Genomic DNA, 27,473 nt, shown 5'->3' with positions numbered 1-27,473 from the left:
TTACCGTGCTTTCTGGATTCAAGATCTGTCATCAGAAAAATATCAAGTTTGAAAATCACTAATACAAGTCATAGAAGTAAGTCAACGGCCTGTTTGACAGAGGGCTAAAGGTTAGACTATGATCAATGACTATGAATATGACAACTTTACACTGAGTTAATTTCCAATGTCTCTCATGGAGGAACAGTTTGGGGCCCCTAGGTAGGCAGTCTCAGTTGGAAGCAGCTGCAGTTAAGTTGCTCTAGCTGCAGTGCCTTGAGGGCCTCATTATCAGGGAGCCCCGCTGGTCATCACAAGGCAGAATGGAAATAGATTCCAAGGAGAAGGAGGCAAACAGAGGTCCCCTCTCTTTGGGCCTAAGGCTGAGAGAGCCCCTCTCGACCGCTTACTGCACACCAGAGGAAGGTAGGTTCTCTTCCCTGGATCTTGTGGCCCATGAGCAGTTTGTTTCTGTGCTGAAATTGGGTGTTGTTAAGAAAGCAGAAAGGAGGTAAATCAGGAGAATTGGGAAGGCGTTATCACAGGGAAAAGAATGCCAGCAACACAGGAGAAGCTGCTAGGGAGTAATTTACAAGTTCCATGACAGTGGGACTGCACGTGAAAGGAAAAGAGGTTTGTTCTGAGTGTAGAACCATGAAAAATAGAATTAGACCAAATAGTTACTAATAAGAGCTGGCATTTATTCAGGAAGTTTTGTATAATCATCAAAGGATTTATGTATGTAAAGCACTTAGAAGTATGCCTCCGAGTGACTGCTGCTGCCACTGCTACAACTACTCTAAAAACAAACTACAACTCTTAGAAGAGCATGTCATCTGATTGTTTATTACACCCTCTGTTCCTGTCACCTTTCATCCTTCCAGTAACTCCTCATTCATTCAAGATTTTAGCACCTGGATCACTATCTTCTTTTCCACTGCATTTCTGTCCTCATACTTGGGAATTTCAACATAAGGGCGTAACCTAAGTTTCCACTGTGGCCTCTTATCATTTACATGAGCATTCTTGCTAATGTTATCTTCTCCCAGACTTCATTTACTATTGGTGGGCTGATCACTTCCATATCTGTTTCCAGCCCAAACGTCTCTTCTGAGCTTCGGACCCATATACCCAACTGGACATCTCTGCATGGACATTTCATGGAACCGCAAACTCAACTTGTCAAAATCTGAACTCATCTTTCTCACAGATCTGATTCTTCTGTTCTCAAAATCTTGTTATATGGAATCAATGTCTATCCAGTCACCCAAGTGAGAATTTGGGGGGTGATCTGGGATTCCTCTTCACCTCTTAGACTATCCCATCAGTCATCACCTTCCTAAGCTGCACCTGCTGTCTGTGAGTCCAGAGCATCTCTGGTTCCAGAAAGTAAAACTGGTAGTTAAGAGAGCAAGTCTTGGAGTAAGCATGCCTGGATTCAAACAATAACTTCCAATGTATATTGTGTAGTTGTTGTCAAGTTACTTAGGCTTTCTGTTCCTTAGTTTTCTCATTTGTAAAGTGGGTACATAATAATATTTCTTACTTCATAAAGTTGTTAGGCGAATCAATTGTTATGATATGGGAAACACCTGGAACATAGGACGTGCTCAATAACTTTCAGTGCTATTGATGATATCAATGATGATGATGCCTGAGTGATGCCAGTAGGGGCAACCACCTGGCTGCAATAATTGAGGAACCAGATTTGGAGGATATCAACTGCTTCTTGACAGACTTTCAACCAATCCTTCTTTATTCAGGCCCACTCCACATTTCTGCCTTTAAAGGAACTCAGTGCTTCCAATTCCTAATACTTTATAGGTTCTGAAGGCTAAATTTGTTTGCTTCTTAGAGTCTTTCTCTCTTAAAGTCTTTCACTTTTTATGCTCTAAACCTGCACTGTCCAATGTGGTAGCCACTAGGCACATGGTTATTAAGCTGTTGAAATGTGACTGACTAGTGCTACACATGTGGAAATGATAATATTTGGGGTATTTTGGGTTAAATAAATATATTATTAACTCCACCTGTTTATTTTCACTTTTTAAATGAGGCTACTAGAAAATTTTAAATTCATATGTGACTGGCCTTATATTTCTATTGGATAATGTTGCATCTTATAAAATTTTGACATATGTTGTCTGCTGTCATGTTTTCTCCCATTCTCTCTAGTCTTTTATTTGATACACTCTTTTTATTTTCATTATTGTGAGGTGTCTGCGGAAAGCAAAGATAAGTGGGTGTGCTCCGTCTGCCATGTTTAACTGGAAATTGTATCCAAGTTTCTCATAACCTAGTTCCTGCTTATATTGCCTTATCACTTTATGTCCTGTCACCAATCCCATGGCCCAGCCAAAACGAATTACTAATAGTTTTCAGAACACGTAAGGAAGCTTCGAGTTTACGCCTTTGCTTTCTTTGCATCCTTTCCCTGGTATACCCTTTTAACTCTTCCCACCTGCCTAGTAACTTACTCATTCTTCAAATACTCAGATTTCACCTACTCTCAGGAGTTTTCTCCTCATTCCTCCTCCTTCCAGTTGAGCTGAGTGCTCCAGAGTCCATAATTTTTCCTGCATTTTCTTGTTTCTATAACTATCTACCCCATACGGAAGCCATCTTATTCATCAGATTCTGTAGTGCCATTTCAGGGTCTGATACATAGTAAGAACCAAAAGAATGTTTGTTAAATAAACCCATAAAGACAGTAACGAAGAGCTGTGGGGATACAGAGGAAGGAGAGGCTGACTAAAAAAGTTTCATGAGGTTAGTACTTTTCAGCTGTTCTTCAGAGAAGTTTTTAACAGGTGGAGATGCGTTAGTAATTTTCCAGGCAGAGGTAACACGATGAGCAAAGGTTCCCTGAAGGTAAGAAATATGCTGGGGAAATAGCAAATGATCTAGTTTGGACGGAGCGTTGGTAAGACCGGATCACGCAGGGCCTTGAGGTCATAGAAAGCAGTTTGACCTTTCTATGAGGATAAAGAGGAGTTTTTGAAAGATTTGAAGCTATGGAGAGCTTAAAACGCATTAGAGCTGCGTTTTAGTATCATCACCTTGGTCTGCAGCTGGACAATGGAGGTGCGGGGCCTGGGTGGGGCCTTAACGAGGAAATTAATGGGCGGTCTGGGGCGGGGAGTGAGCAGTGTGGTGAGCGGGATGGAGAGGAGGGACGACCATCAGTTGTTTCGGCGGTAGAACGCCCAGGTGGGCGTGGGGCGTGGAAGGCGTGTCTAGTCGGTACAAATGAGAGGGCGCGGGTACCACTCATCGCACCTGCTGACCGCGCGGGAGGGGCGGATCAGCCTCCCGCCGCGGAGCCGGAGGCGCCTGGTCACTTGTCCCTCGCGCGTCGCCGTCCGCGCAGCCCTCGGTGGGGTCGAAGGAGGCCGCGGGCGTTGCGGTTCCAGTTCCGGTTCCGGTTGGAGCTCACCTGCGGCGAGGGCGGGTGGCCATGGCGTACTCCACCGTGCAGAGGGTGGCCCTGGCCTCGGGGCTCGTCCTGGCTGTGTCGCTGCTTCTGCCCAAGGCCTTTTTGTCCCGCGGAAAGCGGCAGGAGCCACCGCCGGCTCCCGAAGGTAAGCGGTGCTCCAGGGAGGGCGGCTCCGGGAATCTCCGTCCCTGCTAGAGAAAGCGGACCCGGCGGCGTGTGGGAGGTTCCAAGCCCCTGGGTTCTTTTGACACCAGCGGGCAGCTGCCCGAGCGGGTCCCTGCTGACCTTCCGCCGCAGGCAGGACCAGGAGCGCACGCAGACAAGCCTGGGCACACTCCCCGGTTGCTGGCAGCCCCTTCCCCTCGCTGGCCTAACGCAACTGGTCACCGTCTGCTCAGGTGCTCTGAGTCAGGAGGGCTCTCTCTTGGCTTCCCCTCTTCAGGGCTTCTGTATGCTTTCTGTCGTGCATTTGAATGAAATAGTTGGAATTGGTACTGTTAACCTTAATTCGTTGTGTACTTTCAGTTTGGTGTTGGGTGCTCACTGCTTCAGGCTCTTTTTGTGCCTTTGTAAATGTAACTTGAAGATTTTAATAATACGACTTTCAGTTGTTGAGATGAACAAAGCTCTGCGTTCCCCTTACCTGAACAAGTATTTGTTAATCTTTTGCTATTGGCATGATGTAGGTGGTGGTTAAAAATCCACCCTTTGGTTTGCATTCTGGGGCTTTATGGGTGAGTGTAACACGTCAGGGATGCCAAGGCTGGGAGAAGGAACTAGAACAGTTCTTTGTAGGTCATGAAGTTGCCGTAACTTGAGTCATGGTTTTACAGTCTCCACACTTCCACTAATATTCAACCTGTTGATTGTTGGACAGCTCCTTTTGAACTGAAACTCATTTCCCTCTAATTTGTGCACACTGGCTGTAACTCCACCCTCTTGTACCTCACAGATTATAAATGCTACAAATGCAAAGCACCAAGCTCTAGGGATGGAGAGCAGATCGAACCCAGAATTGTTTATAGAGTTTGCTTGATAATCTTTGTTTGTAAAACTATCTACCTGGGAGAGACTTCTTAAAAAAAAAAAAAAAAAAAAACATGTTTTTTTTTTTCTTTCTTTCTGTTTTATTACAAAACCCCAAAGGTTTTACTCACTTTGTCTAATGATATTGTCTGCATTGAAGAAGAGTAAACTTGCGATGACCCTAAGCAGTAAAGATTTGTCTAGAATAGTCTCTTATCACAGTGAATTTTCGTTATGCTGAATTATCTTGAATAAGTTCTATTCATTGTGAGTGGGAGACATTCTTCTGAATGTTGTATAGAGAGGCGATTAGACATGGCTTTTTTCTCTTAAGAACGCAGGTGGTAATAATCAATGTTCTCATCTTAGAATCTTTGCACTTTCTGTTCTCTTCATTCCTGAAGTGTTCTTTCCTCAGCTTCCTTCTCATTGCTCAAGTTTCAGCTCAAATGTGATCTCCTCAGAGAGACTTTCCCTGATGACCCTAGCTAAAATAACTCTTTACTCCCATCATTCCCTTTTCCATCATGTTTTATTTTTTCTGTTGAAGGCATTACTATATGATATGACATTTTATTATTTATTTACTCTTTTTTTTGTCTCCACCTTCTAGAATGTAAGCTCCTGAGGGCAGGCACTTTGTCTTGTTTACTGTTATTTCTTCAGCAGTTGGCATATAATGGACAGTCAATAAATACTTTTAAATGAATAAGATTATGAAGATACTAATATTGTGAGTTCTCTTTTTGCATTAATTACCAAAGTAGTATAATCTAGGCAGAAACCTACCTTGAATGATGTATTCCAGTAACTGAAATTTGCTAACTAAAATCCCTGCCCTGGTACACTGACATTTTAAAAACAGTAAATCCTAACCATTATTGGGTTATATACCCCTTTGAGAATCTGATGAAAGTTATGGATTTTTTTCCCAGGAAAAATGCACATGCTTTTTATACATACATGCAGAATTTGAGAATCAACTCAGAGAATCCACAGAACCCAGAAACTCCTGTTCTGAATAAAGGGACAGCCCTGATTATTTGAAAATTCTTAAAATTCATGCCGTTATATCAATAGCTTCCATTTCTGCCCATTGGCATATATGTGAAACAAGCACAGTCCCTTTTCCACATAACAACTGTTAGGATAGTCTTTTAGCAAATATTTATGGTGTACACTTTTACATAGTTTACACACAACGTATAAATACTGTTAATTCCATGAAAAAATGAGCCAAATCCCTGCCTTGAGGAATCCACAGTTTAGTAGAGGGAAACAGACATTAAATAAGTGCAAAAAAGTGTCAATTACAGGTACTCAAGTCCTTGCACGGAAGTGGGGAGACACATGTTAGAATGGTCAGTTTTATTGGTGGCTCAAGGTGTCATGGAGAAGGAGAACCTTTTTTTTTTTGGTAATAGCTTTCTTGAGATATAAATCACATACTATGCAATTCATCCATTTAAAGTGTGTGGTTGAATGGTTTTTAGCATGGTCAAAGAGTTGTGCAACCATTAGCACAGTCAATTTTTAGAACATTTCATCATTTTCACCCCCCCCGAAAACCCATACTATTTAGCCATCACCCTTCAACACCCCCCAACCCCTTCAGCCCTAGGCAACCATTAATCTACTGTCTGTCTTTTATAGATTTGCCTCTTATGGGCATTTCATATAAATGGAATCATACAATATGTGATCTTTTGTGACTGGTTTCTTTCACATAGCATGTTTTCAGGGTTCATCCATGTTGTAGCATTTATCAGTACTTTATTACTTTTTATGGCTGAATAATATTCCATTGTGTGGAATATTCCACCCACATTTTATTCATTCATACAGTTGAAGGGCATTTTGGGTTTTGATTATTAAGAATAACACTGCTATTAACATCTCTGTACAGATTTTTGTATGGATACATGCTTTGGTTTCTCTTGGGTATATGCATTTGGGAAATGTAAGCATTTTAGTGTGGCTGGAACTAAGAGTGGAATTTCTGGCTCATATGATTACTCTATGAGCAGTTTTGAGGAACTGCTAGATTGTTGTCTAAAGTGGCTGCATCATTTTACATTCCCACCATTAGTGTGAGGGTTCCACTTTCCCCATATCCTCACTGACATTTGTTATTGCTTGCCTTTTTGATTATAGCCATCCTAATGGGTGTGAAGTGGTATCTTATTGTGATTTTTTTTTTTTTTTGTATTTCCATGATGACTAACAACATTGACATCTTTTATAGGCTATTTGTGTATCTTCTTTGGAGAAATGTCTATTCAGACGTTTGCACATCTTTAAAATGGGTTTCTTATTGTTGTAAGAGTTCTTTATGTATTTTAGGTACAAGTTCATTATCAGATATATGATTTGCAAATGTTTTCTTCCACTTAGTTGTCTTCACTTTCTCGATGGTGTCCTTTTAAGAAAAGTTTTAATTTTGATGAAGTCTGACTCATTTATTTTCTTCTCTTCTGCTTTTGGTGTCATATCTAAAAAATAATTGCCAGATCCAAGGTCATGAAGATTTATGCCCATGTTTTCAAGTTTTATAATATTTACTCTTATATTTAAGTCTTTGATCCATTTTGAGTTAATATTTATATATGGTGTGAGGTAGAAGTCCCACTTCATGTGGATATACATTTATCCCAGCATTATTTTTGAAAACACTATTCTGTTTACATTGAATTGTTTTGACACCCTTGTTGAAATTCAATTGACTGTAAGTGTGAGAGTTTATTTCTGGACTCTCAATTCTGTTCCATTGATATTAATATCAGATATACCCGTCCTTATGCCAGTACCACACTGTCTTGATTACTGTAGCTTTGTACTTAAGTTTTGAGGTCATGAAACATTAAGTCTTCCAACTGTGTTCTTTATTCAAGATTAATTTCTGAGTCCTGTGGCCCAGCATTTCCATACACATTTTAGGATCAGCTTATCAATTTCTGCAGAAGCCAGCTGGGATTTTGATTGTGTGGAATCTGTAGACCAATTTGGAGAGTATTGCCATCTTAACAATATTAAGTCTTTCAATCTGTGAACACAGGATTTCTTTTTATTTATTTAGGTCTTTAATTGATTTCAAAGAACTTTGTAGTTTTCAGTATACAAGTCTTATTTTGTTAAATATATTCCTAAGTATTTTATTCTTTTTGATGTTATTGTAAATTGAATTATTTTATTAATTTTATTTTCAAATTGTTCACTACTATTTTTTAGAAACACAGTTTTTGTGTATTAATATTGTATTCTGCAAACTTACTGAATTGTTTATTAGCTCCAATACATGATCTTGTTCTCTGCAAACAGAGATTGTTTTACTTCTTTCTTTCCAATCTACATGCCTTTTCTTTCTTTCTTTCTTTCTTTTTTTTTTTTTTTTGCCTAACTGCCTGGGCTAGAACCTCTGCTACAATGTTGAATAGAAGTAGTGAAAAGGGAACATCCTTGATTGTTCCTAAGTCTTAAGAAAGCTTTCATACCACTAAGGGTAATGCTAGCTGTGGATTTTTTTAAAGATGCCCTTTGAGGGAGTTCCCTTCTATTCCTAGTTTGTTGAGTATTTTTATTATGAAGGGGTGTTGAATTTTGTCAAATGCTTTTTCTGTGTCTAGTGAAGCAATCATGGGGTTTTTGTCCTACATTCTATGGATATGATGCATTACATAATTGATTTTGGGGTGTTAAACCAACCTTGCATTCCTTGGCTAAATTGAGGAAGTAATTCTGAAGTGTTTTTATTAGCCAGATTAAGAAGAACATTCCAGGCAGAGGGAACACAGCAAAAACAACACCCAGAGCCTTGAAATAGCTTTAGAGTTGTAAGAGATGAGACTAGGGGCCAAATTGTAAAGATTTTTTTTTCCTGCCATACTTAAGGAGTTTGGATATTATTCTAAAGATAGAGGAGGCCACTGTAAGTTTATGAGTAGAAGAGAAACATACAGTCTGAAAGGACACCTTGGCAACAGTGTAGAGTCTGTATCGTGAGGATTTTTTCAGGGAGAATATTGTTGCAGTAGTCCAGTTGAGACATGAACATCATTAAGCCAGTGTCTTTGGGCTCATCAGTTAGGATTCTCATGGTAAGGCACAGGAAATTCAGCTGAACTGTCTTAAGTCAAAAAGAGAATGTATTGACTAGTGCAAATGAAAAGACCCTGTGTTAGAATTGGCCTCCTGTGTGGTTTGATCTAGAGATTCACGGTCTGATTTTCCATGTCCTTTTCACTTCTGGGTTCCTTCTCAAGTTGGCTCTGTCTGTTGACTTCTCTCTCAGGGTAGCAACAATACTTGCAACAGTTCCAGATATCACCTCCTCACACTTAATTGTCCAGAGAAAGAATGTTTCTGTTCTTTTGAACTCTTCCTTCACTCCCATCTTACTCTTATCCCCTCCCCCTCCCCCCCACCTATTCTTTCCCAGTAGTTCCATCTAACGCGTCCTCCCATCTTAATAGCTTGAGTTAAGCTATTTGCAGTGCTGTGGGTAGAAAGAATATGCTGATTGACCACTGTGGAGTTGAGAGTGATTCCCAAAGGGAAATAGGGGTACAGGAAGAAGAAGGAGTAAATGGAGCAGGGGAGGCATCAACGTTGGATAGGAGGGAAGAGAACAATTTTAAGAGACATTTTTAAATAGACGTGGAGCGTGAGAGAGAGGGAGGCATCTTGAATTATTCTCAGTTTATTGGCTTAGGTGAATACATAGATGGTAACACCCTTTACCAAAATAGTAATGAAGCAAAGTAGATTAAAGGGGAAAGATGATGAGTTCAGGAATTTGTAGACTAGTATCACGTCCCCTTCTTCCATCTTTTTTCCTAAGTTGACATCCCTAGCTGCCTCATCCACTCCTCATATGACATAGTTGCAAGTATCTAAACAGCCCTCTTACATGGCAAACAATAGCAAGTGTAAGCCAGTTACCTCATGGAAGAGCAACCCCCCCACCCCCATTTTAAAAATTCTTTACTTTTATTAATGCATCTTGGGGATTGCTTTAGATTTTTGGCATTTTACTTGCCGACCTTGCTGTATATTTGAATCTTAAACTTTTTTTTTTTTTTTTTTAATAGGAGCTACTCATCTAGGTTTTGTCCATTTTGTACATTCACTTGATGTTTTGGAACCAAATATAGCAGTTTCTAGCCTTCCCTGTTGCATTTTATCTATTGGTCCAGAATTCTAGCCTCTTGACATTTTTTCAGAATATTTATTGTTCCATTCAATGTATTTGTTTTACCATCTCTCTCAGCTATATGCCATTCTTGATTTTTAAAAAAACTTTTTTGTTAGACATTTTCAAACATAAGCAGAAGTCAAGAGAGTAGTAAGATGAATCCACATCACCCTGCTTCAACAACCATCATCTTGTATCATGTGTATCCCCACTTACTTTTCCCCCCATACACTCAGTTATTTTGAAGCAAATTCCAGACATTGGGTCATTTCATCTGTAAATAATTTTGTACACATCTCTAAAAAATAAGAATTCTTCTTAAAACATAGCCGCAATATCATTATCACACCTAAAAAATCAATAATTCCTTAATGCCATTAAATATCCAATCGGCATTCAAATGTCTCTGACTGCCTCATAATTTTTTTTCACAATTTCACCCTTGCTTTTGATTAGCGTGTCTTCTTGATAGATCATTCAAATTATTTTTTAAAATCTATCAGTCATTTGAAACTGCTCTTAGGGTCACCCCAGTCTATTCATTGAAACCTTTTGTGTAGAGTCATTAAACTAGTTGGTCATTTGATTGCTTTACTCCATCTTATTCTGTCTGTTTTAGGCTGTGGTCCACCTTCTTCCTCCCTTCTCCCTTCAGTCTGTTCTCAACATAGCATCCATACTGATCCTTTTAAAGCATAAGTTTCTCCCTCCATAAAACCCTCCAGTGGCTTCCTGAATCACTCAGATGAAAAGACAAAGTCTGTACATGACCTACAAGGCCCTACTTAATCCTCGTCCCCATTTCCTTCTCCTTTTCCCTCTTCCTCATTTTGCTTTGACCACGCTGGCCTTCTCACTGTTGCTTGAACATGCCAGGTGTGCTCCCACCTCAGGGCCTTTGCATTTGTTGTTTCCCCTGCCTGAAATGCTCTTCCTTGGATAGCCATGTGCCTTTCCTTTATCTTCTTTATGTCTTCATCTCCTGAGCCTTCTCTGGACACTCCCGCTAAAATCTTTATTTCCCCCCAACACATCCTATCCCCTTTGCCTGCTTCATTTTTTCTCTTTAGTATTTATCATTATTTTGTGTATCATCTCTTTTCCCATTTAGAAAGGAGGTTCCATGAGGGTAAGGATTTTTGTTTGTTTTGTTCACTGCTGTATCTCCAACTTTAGACCAGGCCTGCACATTGTAGAAAATCAATATTCATGAATAAAGGAATTAGTGAATTGAGTGAATTAATGAATGCTGGCTCCCAGGGATCATGGTTTCCTCTATTAGCATTTATAAGCCATTACATTATTATTACTATTATTTATGGTTACATAAATTATTGTGTATCCATATGATAGACTATTATGAATCTAGTAAGTTATATTCATGAGGAGTTGGAGTTTTTTTTGTTTTTTGTTTGTTTTGGTGGCCAGTTTTCTTTTTCTTTGAAATCAAAGGGGAAAAAATACCAGTTTGTGTGGGATCACTGTGGATTTATAAACAGGGTAGACAGTACAAATACAGAATTAATTATACCTGAACTTGAAATCTGATACTGTGTACCATACCTATTTTTTTTGAGGGACTTTCTTTTTTTTAATTGAAGTATAGTTGATTTACAATGCTGTGTTAATTTCTGCTGTATAGCAAAGTGATTCAGTTATACATACATATACATTCTTTTTCATATTCTTTTCCATTATGGTGTATCACAGGAGATTGAATATAGTTCCCTGTGCTATACAGTAGGGCCTTGTTGTTTATCCATTCTATATATACTAGTTTGCATCTGCTAACGCCACACTCCCACTCCATCCCTCCTGCAGCACGCCCCCCCAGCAACCACAAGTCTGTTCTCTATATCTGTGAGTCTATTTCTGTTTTGTAGATAAGTTCATTTGTGTCCTATTTTTTGGATTCCACATATAAGTGATATCATACAGTATTTGTCTTTCTTTCTGACTTACTTCACTTAGTATGGTAATCTCTAGTTGCATCCATGTTGCTGCATGTGGCATTATTTCGTTCTTTTTTTATGGCTGAGTAGTATTCCATTGCTTAAATGTAGCACATCTTCTTTATCCATTCATCTGTTGATGGACATTTAGGTTGTTTCCATGTCTTGGCTATTGTGAATAGTGCTGCTGTGAACATAGGGGTGCATGTTTCTTTTTTGGATTATAGTTTTATCTGGATATGTGCCCAGGAGTGGGATTTCTGGATCATATGGTAATTCTATTTTTAGTTTTCTGAGGAACCTCCATACTGTTTTCCATAGTGGCTACACCAACTTACATTCCCACCAACAGTGTAGGAGGGTTCCCTTTTCTCCACATCCTCTCCAGCATTTGTTATTTGTATACTTTTTAATGACGGCCATTCTGACCAGTGTGAGGTGGTACCTCATTGTAGTTTTGATTTGCATTTCTCTAATAATTAGCGATGTTAAACATCTTTTCATATGCCTGTTGGCCATTTGTATGTCTTCTTTGGAGAAATGTCTAGGTCTTTGCCCATTTTTCAATTGGGTTGTTTGTTTTTTTTGTTTAAGTTGTATGAGCTGTTTGTATATTTTGGAAATTAAGACCTTGTCAGTAGCATCATTTGCAAATATTTTCTCCCATTCTGTAGGTTGTCTTTTTGTTTATGGTTTCCTTTGATGTGCAAAAGCTTGTAAATTTGATTAGGTTCCATTTGTTTATTTTTGTTTTTATTTCCATTGCCTTAGGAGACTGACCTAAGAAAACAGTGGTACTATTTATGTCAGAGAATGTTTTGCCTGTGATCTCTTTTAGGAGCTTTATGGTACCATGTCTTATGTTTAAGTCTTTAACCATTTTGAGTTTATTTTTGTGCATGGTGAAAGCTGTCCAACTTTCCCAACACCACTTGCTGAAGAGACTGTCTTTTCCCCGTTGTATATTCTTGCCTCCTTTATCGAAGATTAATTGACCATAGGTGTGTGGGTTTATTTCTGGGCTCTCTGTTCTGTTCCATTGATCCATATGTCTGTTTTTGTGCCAGTACCCTGCTGTTTTGATTACTTTAGCTTTGTAGTATTGTCTGAAGTCTGGGAGGCTTATGCCTCCTTCTTTGTTCTTTTTCTTTGGGATTGCTTTGGCAATTCTGGGTCCTTTATGGACCCAGAATTTAGGATTATTTATAAATAAATAAATTTTAGGATTATTTATTCTAGTTCTGTGAAAAATGTCATGAATAATTTGATAGGGATAGCATTAAATCTGTAGATTGCTTTGGGTAGTGTGCTCATTTTAACAATATTAATTCTTCTAATGCAAGAGCATGGAATATCTTTCCATTTCTTTGAGTCTTCTTCAATTTCTTTTATTAATGTTTTATAATTTTTAGCATATAACTCTCACCTCATTGGTCAAGTTTGTTCTTAAGTATTTTATTTTGGGGCATGTGATTTTGAAAGGTATTGTTTTTTTACATTCCCTTTCTGATATTTCATTGTTAGTGTAAAGAAATGAAACCAATTTCTGTATGTTAATCTTGTATCCTGCTACCTTGATGAATTCATTTATCAGTTCTAGTAGTTTTTATGTGGAGTCCTTAGGGTTTTCTATGTATAGTATCATGTCATTTGCATATAATGACAATTTTACTTCTTCCCTTCATTTGGATACCTTTTATTTCTTTTTCTTGTCTGATTGCTGTGGATAGAACTTCCAGTATCATGTTGAATAGAAGTGGTAAGAGTGGGCTTCCTTGTCTTGTTCCAGAATTTAGTGGGAAGGCTTTCAGCTTTTCACCATTGAGTATTACATTGGCTTTGGGTTTGTCATAAATAGCTTTTATTATGTTGAGATATGTTCTCTCTGTACCCACTTTGGTAAGAGTTTTTATCATGAATGGATGTTAAATTTTGTGAAATGCTTCTTTTGCATCTACTGAGATGACCATGTGGTTTTTGTCTTTTCTTGTGTATGTGGTGTATCACATTGATTGATTTGCGTGTGTTGAACAATCCTTGTGAACTTGGGATGTATCCCACTTGGTCGTGGCATATGATTTTTTTTATGTGTTGTTGAATTTGGTTTGCTAATATTTTGTTGAGAATTTTTGCATCTATATTCATCAAAGATGTTGGCCTGTAATTTTCTTTTTTGGTGGTGTCTTTGTCTGGTTTGGGTATCAGGGTGATGGTGGCTTCATAGAATGTCTTTGGGAATATTCCTTCCTCTTCAGTTTTTTGGAAGAGTTTGAGAAGGATCAGTATGAGTTCCTCTTTGCATGTTTGGTAAAATTCGCCTGTGAAGCCATCTGGTCCTATAATTTTGTTTGTAGGGAGTTTTAAGATTACAGATTCTAGTTCACTTCTAGTGATTGGTCTGTTCAAATTAGCTATTTCTTCTTGATTCAGTTTTGGTAGGCTATATGTTTCTAGAAACTTGTCCATTTCTTCTAGGTTATCAAATTTGTTGGCATATAATTGTTCATAGTATTCCTTATGGTCTCTTGTATTTCTGCAGGTATCGGTTGTTATGTCTCCTTTTTCAATTCTTATTTTGTTTATTTTGTTCTTGGTGAGCCTGGCCAGAGGTTTGTCAATCTTGTTTACCCTTTGAAAGAACCAGCTCTTGGTTTTACTGATTTTTCTTTCTATTTTCTTTTTTTAATTTATTTTCAGCTGCATTGGGTCTTCGTGCTGCACGTGGGCTTTCTCTAGTTGCAGCAAGTGGGGGCTACTCTTCGTTGCAGTGCACGGGCCTCTCATTGTGGTGGTTTCTCTTGTTGTGGATCACGGGCTCTAGGTGCACGGACTTCAGTAGTTGTGGCTTGTGAGCTCAGTAGTTGTGGCTTGTGGGCTCTAGAGCGCAGGCTCAGTAGTTGTGGCACACAGGCTTAGTTGTTCTGTGGCATGTGGGATCTTCCCAGACCAGGGCTCGAACCCGTGTCCCCTGCATTGGCAGGCAGATTCTTAACCACCTTGCCACCAGGGAAGCCCTCTATTGTTTTTTAGTCTCTATTTATTTATTTCTTCTCTGATCTTTATTATTTCCTTCCTTCTGCTGACTCTAGGTTTTTGTTCTTTTTCTAATTCTCTTAAATGGTAGGTTAGGTTGTTTATTTGAAGTTTTTCTTGCTTTTCGAGGAAGGCCTGTATCACTATGAACTTCCCTCTAAGAATTGCTTTTGCTGCATTGCATAAATTTTGTATGGTTGTGTTTTCCTTGTCACTTGTCTCAAGGTATTTTTAAATTTCCTGTTTGATTTCGTCATTGGCCCATTGTTTGTTTGGTTGGGGTTTTTTTTGGTAGCATGTTGTTTAGTCTCCATGTAATTGCTTTTTTCTCATTTCTTTTTTCTATGGTTGATTTCTAGTTTTATGCCATTGTGGTCAGAAAAGATGCTTGTGATAATTTCTATACTCTTAAATTTGTTGAGGCTTGTTTTGTGTCCTAGTATGTGGTCAGTCCTAAAGAATGTTCCATGTGCACTTGAAAAGAATGTGTATTCTGGTTTTTTGGATGTAATTTCCTGAAAATGTCAACTGTTCTATTGTATCATCTAGGATCTCTGTTGCCTTATTGATTTTCTGTCTAGAAGATCTGTCCAGAGAAGATCTGTCCATTGATGTGAGTAGGGTGTTAAAGTCTCCTACTATTATTGTATTCTTGTCATTTTCTTTCTTTATGTCTGTTAGTATTGTTTTATGTATTTGGATGGTCCTATATTAGGTGCAAGTATGTTGATGAGCGTAAAATCCTCTTCTTGTATTGATCCTTTTATCATTATATAGTGTCCTTTATCTTTCTTTATGGCCTTTGTTTTAAGTCTATTTTGTCTGATATGAGTATTGTGACCCCTGCTTTCTTGTCATTTCCATTTGCGTGAAATATCTTTTTCCATCCCCTCACTTTCAGCCCATGTGTGTCCTTTGCCCTCAAGTGGGTTTCTTGTAGGCAGCATCTTGTAGGCTTTTGTTTCTTAATCTAATCTGCCACTCTGTGTCTTTTTATTGGAGCATTTAGTCCATTGACATTTAAGGTAATTATTGATAGATATGTATTTATTGCTATTTTAAACATTGTTTTCCTGTTGATTTTATATTTCTTCTTTGTCCCTTTCTTTTTCTTGTTGTTTTTCTTTTGTGGTTTGATAATTTGCTTTTGTATTATACTTATGTTCTCTTCTTTTTGGTTTTTGTGAATCTATTTTATGTTTTTGATTTGTGGTAACCCTGTTTTTCAAGTATGTTAACCCCATTATATATCTACTTGCCTTAGACCGGTAGTCATATAGGCTCAAACACATTCAAGGAAATTTTTTAAAATCTACATTTTTTTACTCTCCTCCATCACATTTTATGATTTTGGTGTCCTCTTTTACATCTTCATGTTCATCGTTTTGCTGTTCATTGTGGTTATCATTACTTTCACAGAAATTTTTTGATTGTTTTTTAATCTGTGTACTGGCTTATTTAGGTTATTTGCTTTCCAATTGTGATTTTCTCTTTTCTATATATTCTTCTATTTAGAGATCTTTCAATATTTCCTTTTAGGGGATAGTTTTAGTATTGCTGTATTCTTTTAGTTTTTGCTTGCCTGAAAAATTCTTTGTCTCTCCTTCTATTCTAAATGATAATCCTGCTTGGTAGAGTACCTTAGGTTGCAGATTTTTCCCTTTCAGGACTTTGACTATATCTTGCCACTCCCTTCTGGCCTGCAATGTTTCTGTAGAGAAATCAGCTGATAGCCTTATGGGGGAACCTATGTAATTAACTCTTTGTTTTTCTCTTGCTGCCTTTAGAATCCTCTCTTTAACTTTTGCCATTTTTATTATAATATGTCTTGGTGTAGGTCTGTTTGGGTTTACCTGTTTGGGACCCTCTGTGCTTTCTGTATCTGGATATCTGTTTCCTTCTTTAGGTTTGGGAATTTTTCAGCCATAATCTCTTTTAATACATTGTGGATCTCCTTTTCTGTTTCTTCTCTTCATGAAGAGTTCTAAATAATATGGGAAAATTGTATACTATAAATGAAAAGTAAAGATATATTCAATGTATGTATTCACTAGGAAGAAGTAGGTCAACATCTTAACAGTGGTTATTTCTGGGTCATGGAAACATGGGTGGTTGTTATTTATACTTTTCTCTACTTTCTCAATTTTCTATAGGTATGCGTTTTTTTTTTCTTTTATAACCAGAAAAAAAGTTTCTTCCCTTCCATGTCCACTCCATCAAAAAAAAAAAAAAAAAAAGGAAGAATCCTTTTTAGAATTGAGCCCAAGAAGTGTTCACTTCTCTATAGTTGAAAAGTCCACTATCTACCTTCTGCTTTTTGCAAACTGGAACAATAGTTATCTATCTCCATTCGTTCAAGATTTCTCTTTTTATCAATATAATTTCTTAAAATTTTCTTTAGTTCAGTGACCTTATGTGCAAGTTTTACCAGTCTTCCTGGTAGAAATTATTTAGTGAACAGACTTGATCTTATCCTCCTCACCCATCTGGGACTTTTTTTCCCTCTAGGATTGTTAATTCTCTCCCATTTAACCCCAAATTCATACCCTTTGATAGAGAATATGGAAGCAAAATAGAGGTTGAGAAATTCTGCTTTCTCAGCATTACATTTTATCATCAAGCAAATTGCCTTTTCACTCTAAAAATACCCTTTTTGCTTTTGCTAGCCTTTTTGTAAACCTTAATTTGTTTTGGACCTTGGCCTCCTCATGTGGTTCTTCCAAGTCTTGCTACTCTTTCATGCTGATTGCTGATGTGTTCTTCTGTTCATTTTTTGTCTGTTCTTTTAGAATAGCTACCAGTACATCTACTGTCTTCCTCTGCCTTCCCCACCTGCTTAAGAATTTTTTAAATACCCAAGCAAAAATGCATTTTAAGAGCTTTCTTCTTAGAGTCTCATGCAGTGGAACCACGTGTCTCTGTTCCCAGGACTTCTTAATTCTGCCTTCCTAGAGCCTGTGCCACACAACCCCTACCTTTTTGCCACAAATTCTAAGATGGCATGATCTCTTTCTCCTATGGTTCTCCTTTCATTTCACCAACAGGTTTCTTCTTTAGCCAGAGTAACCATTCCCTGACTCATTTTATGTACCTTTGAAACATGAAGATGTCAGCATACTAGGTCAGGAACTTGTCAGTTGTTCCTGGTTAGCTGACTGGGACTTTGAACAGATTCCAGAGTAGTTGAAGCCCTCCAAGGTGACAGTGTGCTGCTTCTATGCTAGAATTGGCTTCAAGAGAGTCCTACCTTCCACCTCCATTGGCTGGGGCCTGGGGGGCTCCTACAGTAATGTTACGTTTGGCATCTCTCCTGCTGACCCTGCCCACCTGTGTTTTCCATTGAGCGTCTCACTTTGAATGCCTGTAAACACGGTTCCTTACCAGCCCCTCCCCAGTAACCCTGTTCCTCTGGAATAGTTCAGACTCTTTTTGTCACCATGTTCTCCTCAAGTGAGTCCTGCTCACTGAGTCTGAAGCTCTCCAAGATGTGAAAATACATACACACACACATATATGTATATGTGTGTATACATATTTATACATACATATGTAACACATACATATATGTGTAATTCTTTGTTATCTTAAATTAGCTCTTTATGTGTTGGTATGTAGGTGTCTGAGACAAATGGATTATTTTGGTCCTTTACCTTTTCTCTTAATGAAACATCAGACATCTACTCTGAAAGTGTGCAAAGAGGAGCAGAGACAATTTGAGAGTCTGTGAATGCATGTAAATTAGACACTTTTTCAATTTCAGAAACTCAGAGGTGGTTGAGTGTGGGGCACCTCGATCAGTCTGACTGCCATTTTCTATTCTCAAAACTGTGAAATTGAAAACACTCAGGATAATGAAGTAAAAAACTATTTTTAGCTCTGAGAGTGACTGGGCTGGGTCTTGAGATTACAGCAAGGCCAGCAGGCCTAGTGTAAGTCATTCAGATCAGTTCAACAAAGTGTATAGCATGCAAGACCCAGAGCATGCTCTGTAAGCATAAAGAAAATACTAGACTTCTATTAAAGAAGTTCATAGTTTGTCCTTCAGCCACAGAGCACCAGGAGTGCACCTGCAGTTGAATAAATTGGGTTTATTGCTTGTTGCAGCAAAGGAGGATGCATACCATGAGGAAGCACGCAGCATCTCAGTAAGAGTGTTACAAAAGTCTTACTATAGGATTTAGGCTTGTGTTAGGTGATTGTGAGGGAGGTTTAAGGATGTCGGGCTTTGCTGTGGATCGGGTGCTGTCAGAAAGTGGGGCAAATTCTATGACTGGGTATCTTAGTAGAGTTTATGTAAAGAGAGAGCAGTCTAAAGAAAAGCTATACCTATAATTGGCAAAGAAGCAGCAGTCACTCATCATCCAGCAATAGGGGATATTTGATATTTTTTTGGTTTGGGCGGTGTTCATGTTTTGTGTGTGTTCAGACAGATTACACAGTGTTCTTATTTTTTTTGTCTGATCCATCATGGTCACAGAATGGTCTTGTCTGATGTTCATGTCTGAAATTGCTTATGTGTAAGAGGAGAACACCAAGACCTAACTGTGAGTGCCAGGCCAGCTCATAGCAACACCAGGCCAGCTCCTGGGTATCAGAGGCTGCTTTTCTTATTCTCAGGTGTGATTTGTAGGTTTTAATCAGCACTAGCTAAAATTGGGTAGAAATGGTACTTAGTGGAAGATGTTACCCACTTCTGTTCAATCCATTCAAATAGAGGATGTAAGACACATAAATAGAACTCTTGAATAAGGCCAGGCGTGATAAGTGCAATTAAAGAGGTTCAGACAGTGTATTCTAAGCAATGGGGATGATAAGAGAAAATGCTTCAGGGACAAGGGCAGTATTTGGCCTGGGCTTAGGATAGGCTGGATTTAGATATGTGGAGTTGGAGGGAAAAGCAAAACCATTGGAGTAAGCAAAGGCTGAGAGGTAAGAAATCACAAGGCAGGCTCAAAGCATTGTGAGAAGTCTAGTTTGGCTGAATCAGGAGTGTGTAATGGGGAAGAAGCGTGAAGAGGTACTTTTGGGCTAGATTATGGAATTCAGTTGTTTAGGAGTTCACTTTGTAGGGAGGGAAAAATCAGAATTTGCTAAATACCTACTGTGTGTGCTGGGAGCTTTGTATATGTTATCTTATTTAATCTGTAACCCTTGTAACAATCCTGAGAAGTAGGTCTCATGATAGCCATTTTATAGATGATGAAAATGAGCTCTAGTAAGGTTAATTTAACCTCCACTTAAATAGTTGGACACACAGCGAGGATCTTAATAACTCTGACTGAAAAGGTGGTACTCACTTTATTGATACTTCCCTCTGCTGTCTCCTCTGTGATGCAGTCTCTTGTCATTATGGGAACCACTGAAAGCTTTTGATCAGAGGAATGGCAAGACCAGTTAGAATTATGCTTTAGGAAGATTACTCTGGTAACAAACAGTAATGGTTAACATGTGTTGAATATATGGACTAGGCCCTGTGCTAAGCAACTTAGACACACAAATATCTCTTTTAATAATATGTAGGATGAATTGGGAGTGGGGAGGTTGGTAAAAGATGAAGAAAAAAATCTGATTAGACAAGCAGAAAACATTAAAGCAGTGGTCAGCAAAGTAGAGTTAGGTAGGAGGGGAATGCGATAAGATGGGCCCTTGGAGGAGACTGGTGAGGAAGAAACAGTCAGCTGTTGTTGGAGCCTCCACTTTAAGTAATGCTGAATTAAATATGACCTCAAGAACTTCCTCAGTATTTAGGGAGAAGCTTTCGTATCTTAGAGGACTGGCTACATTAAGACCTTTCTTGTTCTGTGGTAATCAGAAATATAAACACATCCAGTTCTTTATTGATTTATTTGCCCTAAGAATGAAATGCTGCAAATGGTTTAATGTTGCTTTCAGAAAGCTCTTTTGTTAACAGTGCTAGAGTTTCTGTTTTTGTTTTTAGCAATAGGGATGGTTATTAACAAGGGAAAGTAGAGCTGCACTCTGTAAAATCCATTAAGTTTTTAGTCAAGCTTAAATGATTTGCTAAGTGAAATTTTAATAATTAAATAAACCTAAATATGGGGAAAGCTTTCAATAAACAATTGGGATTTAGTCAAGTCCATTTAATAGAATACTTAAGTACATATAGAGATAGGGAACACAGCTGTTTTCTATTTTGGAAGGTCTGCAATTTTAATGTTCTAATATCTTTAATGTTCTGATCTCTTTAGTTGTTTGTTTTAAAGCAATTAAAAAACAAAATCACAAATCCCAACCTCCTAATTTATCCCACCCTTCCCTGCTTTCCCCTTTGGTAACCATAAATTTTTCTATGTCTGTGAGTTTCTGTTTTGTAAATAAGTTCATTTGTATCTTTTTTAAAAATTCTACATATAAGTGATATCCTATGATATTTGTCTTTCTCTGTCTAGCTTACTTCACTTAGTATGATAATCTCTAGGGCTGTCCATGTTGCTGCAGATGGCATTATTTCATTCTTTTTTATGGCTGAGTAATATTTCATTGTGTATATAGTACCATATGTATGGGATTAACATATACACACTACTATGTAGAAAACAGATTAACCAACAAGGACCTACTGTGTAGCACAGAGACCTATACTCAATATTTTGTAATAACCTAAGGGCAAAGAATCTGAAAAAGTGTGTGTGTGTGTGTGTGTGTGTATGTATGTATACATATAAAACTGAATCACTTGGGACTTCGCCTGGTGACGCAGTGGTTAAGAATCCGCCTGCCAATGCAGGGGACACGGGTTCGAGCCCTGGTCCGGGAAGATCCCACATGCCGCAGAGCAACTAAGCCTGTGTGCCACAACTACTGAGCCTGCACTCTAGAGCCTGCAAGCCACAACTACTGAGCTCGCGAGCCACAACTACTGAAGCCTGTGTGCCTAGAGCCCATGCTCTGCAACGAGAAGCCACCGCAGTGAGAAGCCTGCGCACCACAACAAAGAGTAGCTGCTGCGCGCAGCAACAAAGACCCAACGCAGCCAAAAAAAAAAAAAAACTGAGTCACCGTGCTGTACACCTGAAACTAACATGACATTGTAAACCAACTATACTTCAATTAAAACCCCACAAATCCTTTTTGTAATGTAGCTATAAAGTAGAACATTTGTAATAGTGAAAAATTGTGATATAGATATACAAGGAGATGTTATATAGCTGTTTGAGTGAATGAACTAGTTGCATGTATTAACTGGATACATTTTGCCAGAAAAAGGCAAAAAGGAATTGCAGAAACATCAGTATAGTGTGATACTGTAATATAAAGTTTTTTTTTTAATTGTGGTTAAAATATACATAACATTTATCATTTCAACCATTAGATATACAGTTCAGAGGCATTAAGTACATTCACACTGGTATACAACCACCACCACCATCCATTCATAATATAAAGTTTTAAAATACTCAGTCAATGGGCTTCCCTGGTGGCGCAGTGGTTGAGAATCTGCCTGCCAATGCAGGGGACACGGGTTCGAGCCCTAGTCTGGGAAGATCCCACATGCCGCGGAGCAACTGGGCCTGTGAGCCACAACTACTGAGCCCGCGCGTCTGGAGCCTGTGCTCCGCAACAAGAGAGGCCGCGATAGTGAGAGGCCCGCGCACCGCGATGAAGAGTGGCCCCCGCTTGCCGCAACTAGAGAAAGCCCTTGCACAGAAACTAAGACCCAACACAGCCCCCCAAAAAATAATTAATTAATTAATAACTAGATTTTAGGGGAAAAAAATACTCAGTCAATACTGTATATTGTTCATGGATGTATACTTACATAGTAAAATCTAAAAGCACATATTCTAGTAATAACCAAATTCGGAGTTGTGGCTATTTCAGTGAGGGTGGGAGGAAGAGACATAAGGGGCTCCAGTTATATCTGTGTGGTAGGTAGGTATACAGGTGCTCGTGTATTATCATCTGTAGTTTTTTGTACACTTGGAGTATTTTCTTTAAAATTGTTTTCTTAAAAAATCATTTCAGCTAGACATCTCCAAGTGTTTGCTAGCCATTGACTTTTTAGGCATTCTGGGCTGTTCAGTTCTAAGAAACATGGTGATACCAAGATCCAAGAGGTGAGGTTGCTCCCTATTGAGAACAGTTAACTTTATGAAGAGAAAAATCTGTTCCAAATTCAGCATTCTGACCCTAGCCTGCCATCTCAAGTGTACCCTTGGTCACAGGTGGCAGAGGTTATAGGTCTGAAGCCTAAAGGTCTGAGAGAGTGACTCTACAAAGAAAAGAAATACAGGAGGAGAGCAGGTTTTGGAAGGTGAAAATTAGTTTCATTTTTAGGTTTGAGTTGATAGACACACAAAAGGACATATATATTAATGGGATTTAGAGATAAGAGATAAGAGCTTGGAGGAAAGGTCAGAACTAGAGCTATACATTTTGGACATTATAGTGTATGCCTTGAGAATGAATGAGTTTACCAAAGGAAGAAGAATAAGGAAAGAACAAAGGTTGAAACAAAACCTTGGGGAGAGGGGATTAAAGAAGAACCAGTAAAAGAGATGGGAAGAAATAGCTTGAAGGACTAGTCAGTGGGGAAAGAAGAAATCAGGAGAGTGATGTGCCACAGATATTAAGGCAGGAAAGTTTGACAAGAATTTGTTCAGATTAATCCAATATTTATTGAATGACTTGTGGTAATCACTTTCTTGTGTAGGAGAGGAATCTTAAGAGTGAGAGCTGAGTAAAAGCCATTGGATTTGATGGTTACAGTACAGTTACCATGTCGTAACTATACTTCTTATCCATAAACTCTTTAAATACAGGAATTGTTTTATTTATCATTTTAATCTCAGTGTCTGGCACAGTACCTGGCACGTTGTTAAGTGTTCAGTAGTAAATATGTGAACTATTACATTGAATATAAAATGCACAGATTTCTCCTAGGTTATAAAACATATTTTTACCATCTAGCCTGTCTCTTCCATTGCTCTCAGTTCCCCCTCCTACCTTTGAAAATAGTATTCTCTACTTTTTCAGTGCTTCTTTGATTCTAGTCTACAATCTCTTTATCAGTAATCTCTTTTAAAATCAATTTTAATGTTTCTCTCCTTCTTGCCACATCACCATTCATTTAGTATTGCTTTTTGAAACCCTATATCACACTTCCTTTCTTACTCCCATTGCTCACCCATTAACTCAATATAAAGAAGACAGTTCTAACAATCAGAGCTGTATAGAGGTGGCATGGGCTTCCTGTGGGGGGAAGTACTGAGTTTCCTGTTTGATGGTATTCAGCAGAGTCAAGACCACCACTAGATAACTCTTTTAAAAAATTTCCAATTTATTGAGAGATAAATAACATCTCGTGCAATTTACCTGTTTAAAGTGCACAGTCAGTGGCTTTTAATATAGTCACGAAGTTGTACTACCATCATCAGAATCATCACACCTCAAGAAAAAAAAAAAACATACCCATTAGCAGTCACTCTCCTCTGCCCCCTCTCCACCCTCCCTACCTCCCCCCAGCAAGCAACCACAAATCTACTCTCTGTCTCTATGGATTTGCCTATTCTGAACACTTCATATTAATGGAATCATATAATATGTAGTCTTGCATGACTGGCTTTTCTTCACTTAGGATTATGATTTCGAAGTTCATCCATACTGTAGCATGTGTCTGCACTTCCTTCCTCTTTTATGGCCAAATACTGTTCCATTGTATGGATAGAGCACATTTTTATTTGTTAGCTGATGAACATCTGGCCATTATGAATAATGCTGCTTTAAACATTTGTGCAAAAGTGTTTTTTTTTTAATTGGGGTATAGTTGCTTTACAACGTTGTGTTAGTTTCTGCTGTACAACGAAGTGAATCAGCTATATGTATACATATATCCCCTCTCTCTTGGACCTCTCTCCCACCCCACCCCCCATCGCATCCATCTAGATCACCACAGAGCACCGAGCTGAGCTCCCTGCGGTATACCGCAGGTTCCCACTAGCTATCTGTTTTACACATGGCAATGCACAGACGTCAATCCCAGTCTCCCAGTTCATCCCACCCTCCCTCCCCAACCCCCACCATGTCCACACGTCTGTTCCCTATGTCTGCATCTCTATTCCTGCCCTGTAAATAGGTTCATCTGTACCATTTTTCTAGATTCCACATACGTGCATGCGTGTGTGTGTGTATATATATAACACCATACACAAAAATAAACTTAAAATGGATTAAAGACCTAAATGCAAGACCGAACACTATAAAACTCTTACAGGAAAACATAGGAAGAACACTCTTTAACATAAATCACAGCAAGATCTTTTTTGTACATAAGTTTTTGTGTGAGCATATTCTTCTTGGGTATATACCTAAGGGCAGAATTGCTGGGTCATATGGAAACTTCGTTTACCTTTTTGAGGAACTGCCAGACTGTTTTTCAAAGCAGCTGCACTGTTTTACATTCCCACCCAGCAGAGTACAGTAGTTCCATTTTCTCCACATCCTCGCCAACACTTTTGATTATGTCTTTTTTTTTAAATTAATTTATTTTTTGGCTGTGTTGGGTCTTCATTGCTGCACACGGGCTTTCTCTAGTTGTGGCAAGCGGGGGCTTCTCTTTTTGGTGGCTTCTCTTGTTGCAGAGCACGGTCTCTAGGCGCATGGGCTTCAGTAGTTGTGGCACACGGGCTCAGTAGTTGTGGCTCGTGGGCTCTAGAGCTCGGGCTCTAGAGCGCAGGCTCAGTAGTTGTGGCACACGGGCTTAGTTGCTCCGTGGCATGTGGGATCTTCCCGGGCAAGGGCACGAACTCGTGTCCCCTGCATTTGCAGGCAGATTCTTAACCACTGCGCCACCAGGGAAGTCCCATCGATTATGTCTTTTTGATTGTAGCATCCTGTGGGTGTAAAGTTCTGTCTCATTGTGGGTTTAATTTACATTTCTTTGATCGCTAGTGATGTTGAACATCTTTTCATGTGCACGTTGGCCATTATATATCTTCTTTGGAAAAACGTCTATTAAGATATTTTGTTCATTTTTAGTTGGGTTGTCTTTCTGTTGAGTGGTAAGAGTTCTTTATATATTTTGGATACTCGACCTTTATCAGATATATGATGTTTTCTTTCATTCAGTGGGTTGTCTTCACTTTCTTGATGGTGTCTTTGCCACACAAAAGTTTTAAAATTTGATGAAGTCCACTTCTTTTTCCTTTGGTTGCTTGTGCTTTTGGTGTCATATCTAAGAAAACAGTGCCTAATCTAATGTCACAAGGATTTATGTTTATTTTTTTTCTAAGACTTTTATGGTTTTGGCTCTTACATTTAGGTCTCTAATCTATTTTCAGTTAATTTTTAGAAATTTAATATGGTGTGAGGTAGGGGTCTAACTTCATTCTTTTGCAGGTGAATGTCTTGTCCCCATAGCATTTGTTGAGAGGCTGGATGACTTTTAAGCCTCTTTCTGACTCTGAAGATTCTATGATGCTTTGTAGTATATTGGTTTCTGTTATTGTCCAAATAGGTGGACAGTCAAGATTACATATGATGGCCATCCTTTTCCCAAGAATACATTGTGTCTAAAAACAGGGATAGCCATTAGTCTTTTATCAGTTTGTTCTAGATTTCTCAGTTGCTTTAAAGTCTATCCTCCTTTGACTTTTATGATACTGGTTTGCTTCTGGTCTTCTTTGACCAGCACAGTTTTCTATTCTTCGTATTTTTGCATATAAGTACACGTACCCCTCCAGTTTTTTTGGTATGGGAACTGTTCATGCAATTTTAATTAGCTTTGTCATTTAGGTAGCTCAGAGTTTCTTCTCAAGCCTAACTACAGTCTAATAAAAATTTCCTCTGAATATGCCAACCACCTAGAATTTAACATGTGAAAAATAGGTGTTCAGTCTTCCCCTAACCATAAGCCCTCCCAGTTTTCCTCATTGTCTTCTCTTAGTATCTTAAACCAACCTTCGAGTTTTCCAATCCCCCACTCCGCATTCATTATTAAATGTTGCTGATCATTACATGGTAAAAGCCCTTGGACCCATCCTTTCCTTTCTATAGCTATAGCTGTCTTCTGGCTGATTTCCCAGACCCTAGTTTCTCTATGTTAGGTCCTTACTCAACTGCTGGAATAATCCTCCTCAGACACCCTTCTGATTGAATCATTTCCCTGATCCTAGACCCACAGTATTAAATTTATATGACACAAGTTAACGTTTAACCCACCGCTACTTTCCTCTCCTTATCTCTTGTTACTTCTCTTAATGGATTTGGTAGTTAACCTTATTTATTCTTTGTTCTTATTTCTGTGTTCTCATCTTTTTCTCATTGCACACAGTCCCCTTTTCTCCTAGTGTGCCTTTGCTTCTCTTCTATTCTGAATCTCACTCCCTTCAATGATTGATCCCGTCTGATTCCTCTCCCTTTTTTTTTTTTTTTTTGCATTCTTTCAATACTTAGACATTTAGTTTGTCTAGGAATAAGATCCATAGTACCCTGTTCCTTTTTTGCTGTTTGTTTTGGATATACTACTTTTTAAAAGCATTGTTTCATGTGGGAACCGTTGTTTCCATTTCATTTATGGTTCTCCTCCTTTCCTGCCTACAGCACAGAGTCCTGAGCATAATAGTGGTCCAATAAATCTTCTTGGCTGACAGATCTATAAAAGTTTTGGGGGCAGATGTGTGATGTTTAGCATCATCATCATTTTTCAATTTTAGAAATGCAAAATAATGCCTTTTGTGCCATTATTTGGTTTTAATTTTTTATATTTTGTTTTATGCCAAGTTTTGAGAGCAGTCTTCTCCGTACGGTTAAATGAAGTTCAACAACGTATTACTACAGATATTAAATCTAGTTTATTCAGCAGTAACCACCCGATATATCAGATTCTCTCAAGGGA

General features: G+C 38.5%; 1 protein-coding gene across 2 annotated transcripts in view; it reads left to right on the top strand.

Annotated features, from left to right (window-relative positions):
* Positions 1-3,430: 3,430 nt before the first annotated feature.
* The window catches only part of RIC3 (RIC3 acetylcholine receptor chaperone), a 46,847-nt gene continuing 22,804 nt past the window's right edge, over positions 3,431-27,473 (top strand). For both annotated transcript variants that reach the window (XM_068555004.1, XM_068555003.1), the window contains exon 1: positions 3,431-3,560. In XM_068555004.1, the coding sequence (XP_068411105.1) occupies positions 3,437-3,560 (124 nt within the window). In that variant the 5' untranslated portion in view covers positions 3,431-3,436. The remainder of the gene's footprint in view (positions 3,561-27,473) is intronic.

The sequence above is a fragment of the Eschrichtius robustus genome, chromosome 11 (genome assembly GCF_028021215.1).
Source record: "Eschrichtius robustus isolate mEscRob2 chromosome 11, mEscRob2.pri, whole genome shotgun sequence".
In the NCBI taxonomy this organism is placed as follows: Eukaryota; Metazoa; Chordata; class Mammalia; order Artiodactyla; family Eschrichtiidae; genus Eschrichtius; species Eschrichtius robustus.
Note: the sequence above shows the minus strand (reverse complement) of the source record. Positions and strands in the feature narration are given on the sequence as shown.